Raw genomic sequence first — 16,689 nt, 5'->3', positions numbered from 1 at the left:
TAGACACAAGCACAAAATTATACCAACAAAAACAGCATTACATAACAAACATACAAACTACAGATACAGACAGCCTGCTCACCCGCTCTCATCCACACCCCCAGCCCTCAGCTGTTCAAGACAAATCAGATACAGTAATAAAATTATAAATCAATGACATCAGCTTGAAAAGCAACTGAAGCACTTTGTCTTTTATTTGTGCTACAAATAAACAGAAGATTGTAATTACACCCAAATAAAAAGCATAAACAAGTAAAGATGAAACAATATCAGTTTTCCCTAACCGGTCACTGGAGACTTGTGTCTGCCTGAGTTTAATGGCATCTGAAGTCGACACAGATGTGTAGCCATGGCAACATACTGGTTTTGGCAGTGTTTTAAGAGCAGAGCAGAGCAAAGTGAAAACAAACTATGATGTTGGGTGATACAAGATTCAGAACAGCCTCGACAGCTGTGTCGGTCTTGTCTACAATGACCACCATTGTTGTTGTTACTCCTCATGGATTTGGTGTGCAGCTTGTCAGTGGCATTATAACCTCCGTGGCATTCATCAAATTGTTTTTTTTTAACCTGAGAATTTGCTGTTTTGTGTCACAGTGCCAGATGAATCAGTGAACTCAGTGGGCAGTTTCAAAGGTCTGGATGCAGGCAAGTTTCAGAAAGGACGGACAGTTAAAATAAAAACATTTGAAGAAGCACTGAACCCAGTGAAATCGCCTTCTAGATTTAGGCTGCAAACAATTTAATAAATTCTTTACTGCATTTTTATAATACTTCTACTCAAAGAATGTGACTGGTGGAGATGTTTGCTTTAGATGTTTTCATTATCCATCATTTTGTCAGATAGGGTCGTAAAAATTGAGTCATAATCTTTCATTAATATTTGTAAATGATTGTAAGGCATATTTAATTTTCTAATAATTAATATTCAGAACAACTTTAAAGATTATGCATTTATAAGGATGTAGTGCCATTTGCTTAAGTACCGGAGTGCACCTGTGACGCACAAGGACAAATTGTGGCCTGTTGTGAAGGTATTGTAACCGATGGTGGGAAGTTACCAGTGGTGGATGAAGTACCTGAAAGCCACACCTGAGTAAAAGTACAGTTCTCTTACCAGAAAAAGACTTTGGTAGAACTTTAAAAGACAACTTCGATATATTTTTCAGCCTGGGCTCTATTTCCCCATGTGTACGTGTGCGTATGATTCATGGGTACCGCTCATTCTAAAATTGGTTCAGTATTGAGCCGCAAAACGAGCTCAAACGGTAATGGGGGCAAATGCATCCCGTATAAAAGTGCTTTTTTTCGCCACTGACCGGTTCAGATCACCAGTGTTATCTCTGTAGATAGCATATTGTAGCGGCCCTGGGGCAGTGGTGAGTGTGAATGAGTGGAGTCAGCTGTCAGTCAGTGTTGAAGCAGAGAGGCGGAGGGCTGCCCCGCTCGGTATTGTAAATGAGTATGTGTGTATGAAGTGTGTGTGTTACGCTATAAGAGTCAGAGGACTTAAGTCCTTTAAGTTAGGATATAACATGAGTGGAAGTCTATAAGTATCTGATATTTAATTTACCAAGGCATTAAAAGTAATTTTATGATATTAAAAGTAAAAATGAAGCCTACGTTACACTGGAAAAAAAAGGTCTTTTCACACCTTAAAGGATATAAAGAACAAAATCCAGTGTTTCTATCTATCCTTTCCTCCCTGCTTCCTTCCTCCCTCCCTTCCCTAGTTTGTAGTAAGTAACTGAGATGCTTAAGGGAAATGTATTGGAGTTAAAGAATACACCATATTCAGGAAATGTAGTGGAACAAAAATGAAAGTAACCAGAAATATAAAACCTCAGGTAAAGTACAGACACTCCCAAATAATACTTAAATACTGTAACAAAGTACTATGATGATTGGATCTTTAAGGGCTTAAATTAAAGTCATATGAATTTCAAACAGATTATATGAACTGCGAATATTCTGTTTCCTCACTTGGACAAAATGAAAGTGGCAGAGCGTCACTCCTGTGTGCACCGGCAGCACTACACCCCTGTGTCTGAGGGCATGGAAAGAAAAGATGAACAGAGACACTAGCTGTCCAAAAACACTTCAGACACTCAGCTGCTGTGACAGTTTGTAATAGTATGTAAGGATATAGTGTACTAATGCGATGGCTAAAGCCAGCTAGACAACAAGGTCATGCACTTGAAATCAAAGACAAGTCTAGACGATAACTAATTAATATGCACACGCCACAAACAGTGGACAGGGGTGTGAATTACTCCAAGTTACGGTAGATTGGACGGCCCTCAGATTTTTCTGTCACTGTTAAAACATTTTGTCAATGAAGGAAGATATTTGGTTAACGTGATCTCTGACTGGTGGCAGTACAAGCATCTGAATATGTTGTAGTTTGGGCTTTCCTCTGCCAAGGGAATAGTTTGTGGAATATTGTGACATTCTGAGAGGTGTAATGTTGGCAGGGAACACCGTGGAATCGACACACTTGGACTACTTTATAGGATGACACCAGAATTTAGTTTCAAATTGGTTTCACACACTCATCTGCTGCTTTTATTTCCTGCATTTTCTACAGCTATTCCAGTTGAATTAGGGACCACAGTGTTTACTTGTTTACATTCTGTGCCCGGGGCAACAATCTGACTCTTACTGGAGCAGTGATGGGATTTTCTGCAGGACTGCAGTGAGAATCCTGTGTGTGTGTGTGTGTGTGTGTGTGTGTGTTCTCCTCGGGGACAACAGGACACATGGTCTTTCAGGCTTGTTGTTTAAAGAGGCTTTTCACTGATTCTCATCCGTCTCTGCCCCCCAGGTGGTCCTGGCCAGCTGGTACCGGGTGTACACAGGTGTAATGGGATACTTAGGCATTCCCACGAAGATGTGCTGGTCCATCAACAGAGGAGAGGGACTCACTCCTGTGGACAGCTGTGAAGGTACAGACACTGTCGGCCTGGTGCTGCAGTCTGATCTGCAAATGCGGTCATGCACACACACACACACACACACATACACAAACACACACACAGAGCAGGGTGAATGATAGCTGCATTGCACAGGCAGATAGTGGAGCTACACTAACATTTAACATACTCACACAGTCTCATGCTGGATTGACTTGATGACTAATTTATTCACAGACTTTGATGATTTTCATCAGCCGTGGACAGACGGAGTCAAAGCAGCTTCATGGGGAGTTGACAGTCAAGAGAAAATATATGACAGAAGGAGTTGAACAAAGGCATTCGATACGACTTCTTAGGAGCAAACACTGAATAGCATACAGCAATCAGTACATTTACATGCACAGATAAGTCAAGCTGCGGTTACAGCTCAACAAGACCATTTACTGCTGTAAATAAGCAGTATACAAGCACTGGAGGGAAATCAATTTATTGGCCGAAGTTTGTCTGACTCAGCTACAAGAGGTGGCCACATGCCTCCTTTCAGCTTGTTAGTATTGGACCTTTTTCCTGTTGACCTATTACGTCACAGTCCAAACAATCAACAAACAAGATACCTACAGTTAGCTCGTGGTAAACTTTATTTTAAAACATTTATCTCTTTCAGCTGGTGCAGCATATACTGTGTCTCCTTCTCCGTCCAAAAATGCACCGCTCTGGATGTAGATTTCACCGTGTTGTTACCGGCTTCTCCTTCTGTGACACATTTAATGCTGTTCGACTGCTGGGTCAAAGCCCGGGGTGGAAACTGTGGAGCATGCTCAGAGCGCCTCAGCCAATTTGAGTCTGGTTAACTGTATATAAGCAGGAGGAATTCAGCTCTCAACTGCAATATCTGGGTGTGTTAGTCCAACTTTGAGAAATTCGATTTAGTGTGATTTCAGTCGGACTAACATGTCCACATGTATTTTCAAAGTCCGGTTTTAAATGGACTAACACAATAAATCGGTTTTCTCTGATGTCATGTAAACGTCCTGAGTGAGTCACAGCGTCACTATAAAGCACAGGTCTCCTCTCCGTCACTCACCAGAGTCCTCTGCTCTGCCAGATGGGCATATTAACATAAAAATGGCACTGTCCAGGATTAAGCCAAGCCTTGGTAAATCAAAGGATATTACAGTTCCTGATATCCTTTTGGAAACTGATGCAGCACGGTGGTTGACTAGTTTATTTTTCAACTCCTGTACAATGGCTGGCAGGATGCCAGTTCAGCTGAGGTCCATTTCTTCTCCATCTTTTCCTCGATGTTTACTGATGTTTACATTTAAAAACCTCGACCTGGCTAACTGGCAGAAGTAAGCAGAAGCAGAGTTTACAGACTGGTGAGTTGATTTCCTCATCCCGATGAGTGATTTGCAGCCACGCGCCACCACCGTCCAAAGCGAACTGTAAAAAGCACCACCAACACTTTCAAAAGGCACACAAGAGTCTAAGATTAACACAGATCTAATGAAGCTGACGAAGCTGGAGATAGCCACTGCCTGTGTCATTCATATCGGTAGTTAGCCAGCAGTGAGTACTGTGCGTTGTTTTTGTAAAATGTTGGACTTAAAGGAGCAAATAAATTGGGATGTTGTTGGATCTGTCACATTGGTCGAAGCTCGCTGTATGGGGATTTTTTAAAACTAAACTTCATGAGACAAGTACTCTGTAGACACGCTGTCTCATTGTTAAGAAAGACCTGATAAAATTTAGTGGCTATGGAGTACCTTTTTGTGGGCTTTAGCTAAATTTGAACTCTGTTTTTAAATTGCTTCTGCGGGTACTCCAGCTTCCTCCCACAGTCCAAAGACATGCAGGTTAGTTGGTGACTCTAAATTGTCCGTAGGTGTGAATGTGAGTGTGAATGGTTGTTTGTCTCTATGTGTCAGCCCTGTGATAGTCTGGTGACCTGTCCAGGGTGTATCCTGCCCAATTTCAGCTGGGATAGGCTCCAGCCCCCCCATGACCCCTAACGGGATAAGCAGTTACAGAAAATGAATGAATGTTTAATCTGCACAAAAACCAAAGTGTTAAAATGACATTGTGTTTTTGAGGAGGACTATGTACTAGACTGTTTCCTGGCAGGCTGCAGTGGCATCTTGGAGTCTTGTCGTCGCTGTGATGTTGCCAGACAACCAGTGCAGACTCAAGGAAGGCACTCGTCCAGCAAAGAATAAGCGTGTTTCTAAAATGTTGAACGATTTCTTTACCAAATAAATAACCTTCCTGTCAGAAGACAAAGAAAAGTAACAAATCCACCCATTTGAGAAGCTGAAACAAATATGTAATAAGTGCATTTTTGCTTGAAGAACATCTAAAAATGTTAATTATAAAAAAAAAATGTTGCCCATAGATCTCCTGTGATTTCACTCTTCAGTTAATTGACTAATTGTTTCAACAGTATTATCATTAAAAATAACAAAAGGGAGTATGTGAGGGAGTATGAAGAGTAGTAAATCATGCCAGGCACCTCAAGCAAAAGTCTTACATTAAGGATCTAAATTGCAGCCAAACAAATTTGTAGAACAACAACAACAGGTACAACACAGCACAGGAACATTAACATTGTTATTATAGTGTCCCTGAGGGAAATAAAAAGGCTTTTAACCTATTACACGCAGTTTTCTGATGTTTGTTCGCAGCATTATTTCCTAGCAGAGTAAACCTGCTGACAGACAACAAGCTGTTGTCAGCTTTCCTTTGTGGAGCTGCAATCCCTGTGTTTCTGTCAGTCTCATTAGCGGAGCTGGCACCCCCGGGTCCATGTACACAGGCTGTGTTCACAGTGTTTACACAAACCTGATGCAAACTGCCTTGCGTAAGAGCGAACAGTTAGAAAGCAGGGACATTTCTTGTAACTGTCAGCGGGTACATTATGTTTGTGAGACACACAATGACACATATTACTCCACGTTCTCATACTGAGCCGCTGTTGGAACACGCTCCATCCTCTGTCTGTTCTGTGATTTACCATCACGGCGTGGTGATGAAAAGGCTCTTAGTGATGTCAACACACTTTCAAGTTCCTTGTTAGTCATTAAAGCCTTGTCAGTGTGTCCTGTGTACCTGCTAACGCAGTGAGGTGAAGTCTATTTGTGTCCACACGTTAGATCTCTGGGTACAAATTGAGGAACCAAAGTTTCTGTTTATAAAATGGGAAATATTATTCAGTGATACATGTTCTTTCGTTAAGGGGAAGTGTTCTGTAAGTTGTCTACATCTCAAATATGCCACATATTCTCATATTAATTTCAGTTCAGCTGTGGTGCAATTCGGATTTGAGATCTGTTTGGTTTTTATAGACTCCACCTGCAAACAAAATCTTGGTTTTTCTTTTCTGTCCTGTAAAAACAACCTCTAACCTCAGAATCTCCTCAGTCTTTTTTTTTTTTTTTGGAGGACAATATGGAAATGAGTTTTGGAGCAAACATTTCTGGGGACTCTCTGAGAGGAACTGCCCAACTGGGAGCTCCTGAAGGTCTACATACCTTCAGGGGCTTTTTTTTCTGTTTGCATTTGCACCACTGATAGGAATGTGGAAGTGACAGTTGGTACAGCAATGCCGCTTTTGCTTTGACGAGTCAAAATAGCATTGTATTTTCGCAGTAAAGCCTGACCTTTTTTTGTCCGGGTTTTCTTCCTTTTTTTTGTTTCGAGCAGTTGTTTGTGTTTTCTGTCTTTGAAAGGGAAATTAGCCTCACAGTGTTGTCAATCCATGTTCAAGGGATAATTAGGGGCCGGGCAGGCAGTCCTGCCAGGACCCTCTTGTTTTCCTGCTCATTCTTTCTTCTTCTTATGAGGAAATCCTACTTCCCATTTGCGAAAAATCACCAACTTTGCACAAAGGTCCAGTCCTATGCCAGATTTTCCCAGCTGCAAACACAAGTCAACAGTCCCGATGGTGGTGCTACAGCAAGCGTCTAAAGTTCAAAACTTTGAAAATTCACAACAAATCAACCGTATGTGCTACAGTTTCGCCACTTTCACCAAAATGTAGCCCCAATAACGAAGAAACTTTTGTACATTGAAACCTATTGCAAATTACCACCGTACCTGCTACAGAGCATCTTCAGACTGTCCTCCACAAATTGTCCTCACAGATTTTTGATTTATCAAAAATTGAGCCTACAGTGCAGCAAGATGTTTGACTGTAAACATGTACTTGCAGATTCTTGCTAAATAAGTTTTCAATGTTCATGAAAAAAATAACAAAATGTTGCAGTCATGGTAGATGATGTGTGGCAAATATCAGAATTTTATATCAAAAACTGAATTTTTGACAGCATTTTGAATTTTGCTCTCATGTGAACAATTGGAGTCAATGCAAGAATGGCATTTTTATCTGTTTTCCACTTATGGAGTAAATCAATCATTGTTAAAAAACAAATTAACAACATCTCCATGCTGTCTACATGCAATATGTGTATTTTCAGATTATTGTCTTGATAACTGAATTTATGACAGCAGTTTGAAATCTGCCTTGACAGCTGCTGTCATCCTGGTGGCTGGCTTAGTCAAGTTGTGAAGCCACAGATGAGCTGTCACTAATCGCTAATTAGCTCAGTTCATGTTCCTTGGTGTCAGAGGTTGTGAGTTCAAGCCTCAACTGATGCAAAATGTACATTGTAATGGCAACTTTCTTGTTGTCTTCCTTTTCTGCGTCTTGTTGCTCAGAATTGCCTAAATTTGCCTAAAATTGCCCGGCCCCGACCATTGTCTCTGGGTACTGACACATCTTCATCTTCGTCTAAAAATCCTTTGAATGAAACAATCTGAGAAAGACAGTCATTCTTTGGTTGAACTATCAGGTCCTCCCTTTTTGGTGTCCTTCATGGGACCTTATTTTGGAAAAAATATGTGCAGTAGTTAACAGAGACAAATAATTTTTTGTCTGTTGCTCACATAGCTGATGGCTTTTTAAAAATGGCGGCTGCTGCTGCTGCATTGGCTGTGCTTGACCAACCAATGTACACTCACATCACTTATGGTTCCTCTTGTGTTGAGTAAAAGTCGCTCAAAATGGTGTTTTAAAAATTACAGTTGTTGCTAGTTCTTGTGGCGTGGACACATCAAAAAGTGGGGTTAAGTTCCTCCGGTCTGGTCCCAATGTGTTTTCATTTACAGATCCTACAAAGGTGGAGCAACACTGACACACTGACCTTGTCTTGTACACAACTCCCTTTCTGTTGCTGATGTAGCTGACCTAGAAACTGCAGCATGTTTTCCAGCGCAGGCATTTAATTTGCACTTGCCATAGTTTGCCTGACTCGCACGCCAATGTGCTTGTTGTGCTGACCTCAGTACATGTTGCTAAAGGTGCATGGCTGAAAGTTTCCAGGCAGAACTCACACAGGTGAACTTTGATTCCACATCACGTACATCGGACTGTGGCAGAGGTCTCCACTAACTCTCCCATGAACCCTCACTGGCTTCCCACTCCCCAAAAGTGTTTGATGAAGCACACAGACTAGTTGCGTCACTTCAGTGGTGGGAGACCAAAGTTCATCTGTAACCATAGATAGAAAATTTGTGTGGATGTTGAATGCTGGATGTGAAACAAAAAACTTTTCCATATACTGAGCAAAAGTGTAACTAATGTTTGTAACATTTGCACAGAAGGAGCCTCAATAAATAACACAGGAACAAATTGGAAAGAAAAGCAGGCCACAGACAGCCTGCAGCAGGGGATTGGTTGGTGTGTGTGGCATCCTCACAGTGAGAGCAGAGCACCATGAATTTATCACCCTGGCCCAGAGCTCTGCAGAGACACTACCTGTTTCAGGGGCTATTTTTGCATCGACCTCACTCACAGTTTGAAGGAGACTTTCAGACTGTTACAGAGAACTGGAGAAAGGCACAGGTGTGTTCAGGAGAATCTTATGAACATAGGCCGACTGTTTTTGATGTCTGGGGTGCTTTTCTTGGCCTGCTGCCCCTGCGACCCGGCCCTGGATAAGCGTATGAAGATGGATGGATGGAGTGGGAATCATGGTATATAATAGTAAAAAGGCTTTTGAAGCATTTTTTGTATGTTCATATGAAAGAAGGTTATTTTAGAGGTTGTTTCGTAGATGTGTATGACTGAATTTGTGCTCATTCAGAAGTGGTGTAATGGATTGAATGACTTTAAAACAGTTCAGTTATTTTGTTATAATGAAGAGTTCTCTCTCTCCCCGGCACAAAAAGGAGAATAATTATCAGCAACAAGATGAAAGTAAAAACAACATCAATGAAAAATCGCCTAGCCTAATGGTTAAATTAAATGTTGATATCAGCCCAGATTTTCACAATTGGTGCGTCCCTGGTCAATTATGAAAAATGTCACCAAGTCTTGTCGGTTCTTTTGTTCATCAGATTTTCAGCTGAATAGCTGCAGCAGTAGTTTGAGTCTCCTCAGCTCTTGTCTCCATTAGCAACCTTTAACTCTGGAAAAACGTCTCCTCTGTCTGTCTGTCTGTCTGTCTGTCTGTCTGTCTGTGTGTGTGGGTGTGTGTTGTTGTGCACATTAGGGATGGGTGACCCGGCGTATTTCTACGTGACCTGTGTGTTCCTGCTGAACGGCGCGATGATGAGCCTGTTCTTCATATACGGCGCCTACCTCAGGTAACCCCGCTCTCTGTCCTGTCACACTGAGACGAGAGGATGAATTTTTATGGTCCATCGCTCAGCAGTCGGCTGTCACACCGAGGCAGAATACAGTTTTACGGTTTTGTCTCCTGTCAAATATGGATGTGATGCATCAGATGGAGGATGACCTTTCTGAAAATGTTGTTTGCTCTCTGCCTCTCCTAAATTGCATCTCCGCTTTTCCTGTCTAGTGGGAGTCGACTGGGTGGCATAGTTACCTCGATGTGTTTTTTCTTCAACCACGGCGAGGTGAGTGCTCCGCTCTTACTATCAGCTTTGTTGCTCCGTACTATGATCCTGTGCTATAAGTCTCTCGGGATGTACGTTTGTGAAATGTGTAAAACTCCAAATGGAAAAGCACTCAGAAAAGCAGAGGGACTCATTTCATCCCTCAAAGGAGCTTAGAGTTGGTTTCAGCTGGCACTCGAGGCTGAGTCCCTCCTCCCACCTCCTTCTCTGCAGACTCCTCCAGAACAAATAGCAAGCCTCTATTTCTCCAGATCAATACGGCAACATTTCAATCACACTCACTCACAGGTGTTTCTCAGTCCTTCCAAACACCACGCTCTTGTCTCTCCTGTCTTTTTTTCCCCCTGAATGCAGTGGTAGATTTCAGGAGCATCTGTGATTTAACCTTGTTTTTTTTTCCAGGAAGCAGTGAGTTGGTAGTGTAGGTAATGTATAAATAGTGGCGTGGGATTTTTAACAAGCAATAGAGGCAGGTTCCCCTTTTTCAAACAAGAATATGTGGCAGACAGTGAACAGAAAAGCCCTAAACAAGTTTTCTTGGCACAGAATTGAGAGTTACAGAGTATCTGTCAATACACACGTCTGACACTCAGGGTGCTTTCAGACCTAGAGTCGTCTCCTTTGGTCTGAATCAGGGGCTCATTTTGTGACAAAGTTGTATAATTGCCTAGAGTTGGTTCGTGTTCTCACGGCAGCATTTACAAGCGGACCAGATCAAATGCCTTGTGTGAGAAAGCTGCTCTTGATTGGTCAGAATTTCCATGTGGGAAAAATCCAGGAAGTAAAGCAAATGTTGAAGAAGAGTACACTTGCAAGATAAATGTGACACTTTCTAATGTCACAATGGAGGGACAACTACGCAGGTTGATTTTAGCGCTGCTCATCGTGGACTATATTGCTGTCATTGTTCATTTTAGTCAAACCATACAGTTTGAAAACGAGGCGCGGCTCCAACTAGAAAACAATGTTTTGATGCATTGGATGTGCTGAATGTGCATATTAAGGCAGTACAGGAGGAGGTGCACATTAATAATCCTCCAGGACTGTAACATGCTCATGTTTAACCCAAACAATGTGTCACGTGACTGCAGTTGGTTCAGATCCAGGTCGGAACACCGTCTCACCACAAACCAACCGCACCAGAGTTCATTTGTAACTGGACCGAGACCTTCTTGAAGAGATGGTCTCGGTCCAGTTGTTCTGGTGCGCACCTGAGTGTGATTGCTGTGTTCACACCTGCCAAAATGAACCGCACTGAGGGGGCAAACGGACTTGAGTTTGATTGAACTGAACCAAACAGGACAGGTGTGAAAGCACCCTTAAATCCATCTAAATGACACAGCTGACCAGTGAACACAGTCTACGACTTGATAATGAGATCAGATAAAAGTTCATCCATTCTGAAAGAAATGTTTGTACCAAGATGCCCAGCCTACATAGTTTAACTACTAACAAACAGTAGCAGCAGAATATATGTAGTGTTGATTAAATATGCATTCAGCACATTGAAATAGCAGCTGGGGACGAGTAAGTCTGGCACACGTTATTTTCACAAGCTACTTTATCCAAATACTAAAGGTCCTGGTGCAAATCTACTGAGTTTATAAGGTTAGATTATTGATATAAAAAGAAAAGTTAAAGTGGGCGAATGTTAGACAATCTGCTGGGTTGTTTAATTGAAAACATCAGACTGTTGGAGGTGGTTGTACCGTGGTATTACAGAGTGGAGGATCCTTCCTCACAGTGATCTTTGGTTGAAGACAGAGACCAGCATGCAGAGAGCCCACAAACCCAACAACAACAGAATGTACCTTTGTTCTGTTGTCAAGTGATTCATGGACTTCAGTGAAAGCTGATATGATGGTCCATTTGTCCATGTTTTGTGCAATTCTTTTGTCATGAGTTGTTTGTGTTTTGTGTCGTCTGTTGTTTACACAGCTAACAGGTTTTTAGAAACTGGCAGTTGCTGGTGCTGCATTGGCTGTGTTCGACCAGTCAACATACACCCATGGCTCCTCTTGTGCTGGGAGAGTACTGACTCTGAAATGGGAGATAAAAATGTCACTCAAAATGGTGTCTTAAGAAGTGCAGTCATTCCTGGTTCTTGCGATGCAGACACAACAAAAAGAGGGGATTTAGGGGCGTCGGTGGCTTAGTGGTAGAGCAGGCGCCCCATGTACAAGGCTGTTGCCGCAGCGGCTCGGGTTCGAATCCAGCCTGTGGCCCTTTGCTGCATGTCATCCCCCCTCTCTCTCTCTCTCCCCCTTCACACTTACCTGTCCTGTCCATTAAAGGCAAAATGGCCAAAAAAAAAGAGGGGATTTAGGGGCCACACACGCTGCGTTTTTTGTATATTCATGTTTTTCGGTGTAGATGGACGGTGCTCAAACACCAGAGCAACACAGCGTGCACACGTTAATAAGAGCTTAATTTTCAGAAAAATTTGGTACCAGCCAAGCCTTTTGCCAGTTTGGTATTCACTCCCCAAATCCAACTGTCTTGGTGCCTGAAACTCTGAAACATGCGACTGTTGTGGGTGTAAATATTTAGTCGCTGATCTCTTTGTGAAAAGTAGATTTTGTGATTTAACCCAATTTACTTTAGTCAGGCGGGATGCTCCACTTAGCAAACACTGCAACTAGGCTACGGTTTAACTTAGAAACAGCTAGTGCAGCCGGCTCCTGCTCTGCAGTGTTCAGGCCATGAATGGTCCACATGGATCAGGAGCACAGAGGTCCCTCACCTGCAGCATTGAGAGTTTGATATATGGCAGATATTAAATGCCTGCAGTCGGGCACAAGAGCAGTGTTTCACTTGTATGTATGAAAACAAGGTTTAATAACTGCAGTTATTTATAAACTGCAGAGGACGAAAATGACATGACTCACTAACTGCCTCTTTGTTTTTTGAAGAATCGTTGCTAAGTGATTCCTTCCACTGATTTGCTTTTTGATGTGCATGTGTGTTTTTGTGTGTGTGTGTGTGCATCTCCGTGGATGTTATCAGAGCACTCGTGTGATGTGGACTCCGCCGCTGAGGGAGAGCTTTGCCTACCCCTTCTTAGTCCTGCAGATGCTCCTCCTCACCTACATCCTACGGTAAACTGAACACCAGACTCTGTTGTACACTCACAGCAGTCCAGATCATCATAGTTTGTTTTACACTGATAGCAAATTCTTCATATTACTAGCTGGAACACCAAAATGATGTCAGAGTCGAGGTCAGTTACTTTACTTCAGTTTATACAAAAATCTCAGTTCTGTTGTGCAAGTGAGTGCACATACAGTACACACTGACTAAGTTTACATGCATGCTAATATTCTGTATTTAATACAGGTCACGTAAACAGTTTATTCCGGTTGGATATGCTGAATTATTCAGAATTTTTCTGAATTTAGCATTTTCACATGTGGGATGTGCAGATATTATTCAGGTTTTAGGAGCATTCTTTGGATGTGTGTAGACCCTTTTCAGTGTGACTTCACAATCATGTCAGTTTGTTAGCTGTAGTCAAAACACACCTCTCCCCCACAGGGCTGTAGGCTACACAGGAGTCTTATAATGTCGTCTTGTTGTGTTATTGGGAGCCAGAATAGAAGGAGTCATGGCTCAAAACCAGCCGCCACTGCCTGTCAACAAAAACAAAAATGGTTAAATGTGATAAGACCAAAGGACTGGACGGAGACCATCATCAGAAATGCTCACATGTGCAGCGCACACTTCATATCAGGTTAGGGAAAAAGTGTTTCCTGTTGTAGGGATGAATAATGTTATGTGTATTAAGGGTTATCATGTCCACCTCATCAGAAACTGGGGAGGGATTAAGAGGAATATTGGATTTCTCTGGAATGCTAACTTTTTAGCACATTAGCTAACATTAGCTTCCATAGCAAAACAAACAAGTGTCGTCCTCCTGGTAAGATTGGCTTCCTGTGACATCATCCATCCACTGAGTGAGAGCATGCAGGTCAGCCAGTCTGGTCCCGTTGGTCAGTCTTTACGTTGTACTGTGCATTTGTTTCTTATTCCCGCCCAAATCTAATTGTATCTTGGTGCTTTAAATTGTTGTTAGAAGAAAAACAAAAATCATCAAACCCATGCACAAAGCATCTGGTTTTCTTTTTGCTGAAACACCCTGTTGAATATGTGAAATAACAGAAGTAAAACAAGATCAAACAGCTGCTTCCTCATCTCATTAAAGGAAGACAGGCTACAATTTGTCCCGTGTGTTGTAATTACTGGGGTGAAGCAAAGCTAGCTTCTGTTGTCTGCTAAATGGTGCACTGAAGCGGGCAGCGTGGTGAGCTAATGTGCTTGTCACACAGACTGGTAATCTTCTCATTGCACAACAACCAGCAGACGCCACCTTGTGTTGTGTGAGTGCAGTCAGTACACTGTGACTTCTTCTGCCGCCGGCTTTGAAGGGAGAATGAACTGCGTGTCATATTTCTGAGGCCGGCTCGGTACATAGCCGGGGCTTTGTAGTACACTCACAGTCAAATTGAATGTGTGTGCTTGTGTGCGTGTGTGTGTGTTTTCTCAGCCGTCTTAATGCATCGTCTCTTATCTCCTCTACACCCACACTCCCTCTCTAACTCTGCTTAGTTATTTCTCCCCTCCTCTGTCTCTTGTCTCTCTCCAGGACACGGAACCCGAGCAGGACAGCCATGGTCGCCCTGGGCATCTCCAATTTGTGCTTTATGCTGCCTTGGCAGTTCGCCCAGTTTGTGCTGCTCACTCAGGTAAACACAGAGCAAGAGAGACATTGAGAGAGACTGTGGGAAGAAAGCAGAAGGGGCAGAGAGATTAGAGACAAAATAGAGACTTGGAGAGAACAGAGGAGTTTGGCAAGGAAGGTGCACGACGAGGAAGTTGGCCAGGATGGGAAAGAAACAAAGACGATCCACAGACTGAAAGAAAAGAGACCAAGATAGAGAAAATACACCATTTAAATCCTTATTTCATAAACCTTTCATAACACACAGTTGAATAGTTAAAACTGTGCAAAGACAGATTAGTTCAGAGACGCACAGGAAAAATGGTTAGTTGAAGAGTGTAGGCTGGCAGACAGGAGAGCCAGAGTCTGAACCACGACTCAAGAACAAACAGGTCACAGCTGCGAGCATCTGTGCTCTGCAACAGTTGAGCCCACGCTGCCGGCGGCCCCCTCAGGGCACTGCGGCTTTCTGTACACGAGACCAGTTATTTAACAGCTATTATTTCTTTGTTTTATACTTGTAAGCTGCTAATTGAGCCTGTTCCCCTCTTCCACAGTGCGCGTAACAAATACCGTATATCCACCCGCGCTGCTCACGCCTCTTGTCTGCACAGAGTGAGAATAAATATACAAAATACACTCTGGCTCTTTTTAGAATCACACAGTACTGGACATAATTAAAATATCCTATCTGCTGGTGTTAATCTCTGCGCTATTGTGACGCCTCATTTTCCTTTATAATTACATACATTTACATAGCTGTGAAAACTGGAGTCTGCCACTGGAATGATTTTTCATTTTTATTATGCCGGGTTCACACTACACAACATTTTTCTCTGTTCCCACAGTCACTGTCAGATTAGGTGATTGTGGAGTCATAAAATTGTGGCGTGACTTGGCCGACAGACTACATGTTGGTCCACACCATTCTTGTCATCTGGTTATTCTTGTCCTATTTTTATTACTATTACTATTGTTTCAGTCACTGTGTCTGTTCATGTGCCAGCTGAAATGTTATTTGTAGTAACGTAGAAAGCACCGCCAGATGGCAGGAGCTACATTTGAAGTACTCCACTGAATCCTCCACAACAAGTTCTTGCAAATGTTTCACAATAAAAGCCTTTTTAGAAAATAAAGAGATTCTCTCAACCGAAGTTATAAGGGGCTTTTGATTTTAAACAGCTACAGGAAGTGTTGAGTTTGAGATAACGGCGCGATGCATTAACTTTATCAAGGCAAACTGGGCGGATCAAAAGTACAAATATAAAAATACTGAGGGAATAAGAAATAACGGCCGTCTATACTGTAGTCTGTTTCAAATGAAGCTGGTGGTCTTTGTAGCTGTGGTGAGTAACAGTCACAATTTTTTAAATTTTATTCCTTTATATCCTTCATTATGAAGAAATAACGTTCTTTGCTAGCTTGATGCTAATGGCAGTACGCACTGGGTTGATAGAGTGCCTCTGCTGTTTCACGTCAACATTTTTTACTCTGTGTGGTTACGTCCCTAAAGGAAATATCAAAAAGGTTGGAAGTTGTTGTCATACAGATTCCACAGCAGCAGATCGTTCTGTGTTTCTATTGGTCAAAGTGACGGCTGTGACGGGGGGAAGTCGTGAACGACAAAAACAAAATCAAACATGCTAGACTTTCTGTTGGACCGTCATGAGGTGTCCCAGACGTGGCTTTGAACATCGTTAACTATGACACGCTACACGAGATGAAATGATGGATTTTCACGTATGACACTCGTTGATGTTCACGATCCAAGCTGTCACCGTACAGCGCTGCGTCTGGCAAAAATCAGGCTGATATCATGTACGAACCAGGCATTAGGGACAAAATGATACTCTATATTGAAGTGTCAGGAGCTAACATTAGCCGATAGCAGCTGGTGGCCAGAACTAACAGCTGATGGAGGTTACAGTGAGTTACGTTATGATGCGTGCAAGCTCCGTTCAGTAAAAAGGAACATTGAAGAAGGTAAATTGCAAGGTTATCATGACGTGTTCAATGTAATCTTGAAGAAATGATTGTAAATATTAGAGGGATTATTATGATATATTATATATGGTAAAAAGACTTTTGAAGCTGTTTTTTTTTTTGTAAAACTTGTATTTAAATCATACTTTTAAAACTGAA

At 42.2% G+C, this 16,689-nt stretch overlaps 1 protein-coding gene across 4 annotated transcripts in view; it reads left to right on the top strand.

Annotated features, from left to right (window-relative positions):
- dpy19l1l (dpy-19-like 1, like (H. sapiens)) overlaps positions 1-16,689 on the top strand; it is a 58,465-nt gene that overhangs the window by 6,523 nt on the left and 35,253 nt on the right. For all 4 annotated transcript variants that reach the window (XM_049583327.1, XM_049583328.1, XM_049583326.1 and 1 more), the window contains exons 5-9: positions 2,825-2,945; positions 9,464-9,557; positions 9,773-9,830; positions 12,837-12,928; positions 14,473-14,572. In XM_049583327.1, the coding sequence (XP_049439284.1) occupies positions 2,825-2,945; positions 9,464-9,557; positions 9,773-9,830; positions 12,837-12,928; positions 14,473-14,572 (465 nt within the window). The remainder of the gene's footprint in view (positions 1-2,824; positions 2,946-9,463; positions 9,558-9,772; positions 9,831-12,836; positions 12,929-14,472; positions 14,573-16,689) is intronic.

Source organism: Epinephelus fuscoguttatus, linkage group LG8, assembly GCF_011397635.1.
Source record: "Epinephelus fuscoguttatus linkage group LG8, E.fuscoguttatus.final_Chr_v1".
NCBI classification, from domain to species: Eukaryota; Metazoa; Chordata; class Actinopteri; order Perciformes; family Serranidae; genus Epinephelus; species Epinephelus fuscoguttatus.
This window is presented reverse-complemented; position numbering and strand designations above follow the sequence as displayed.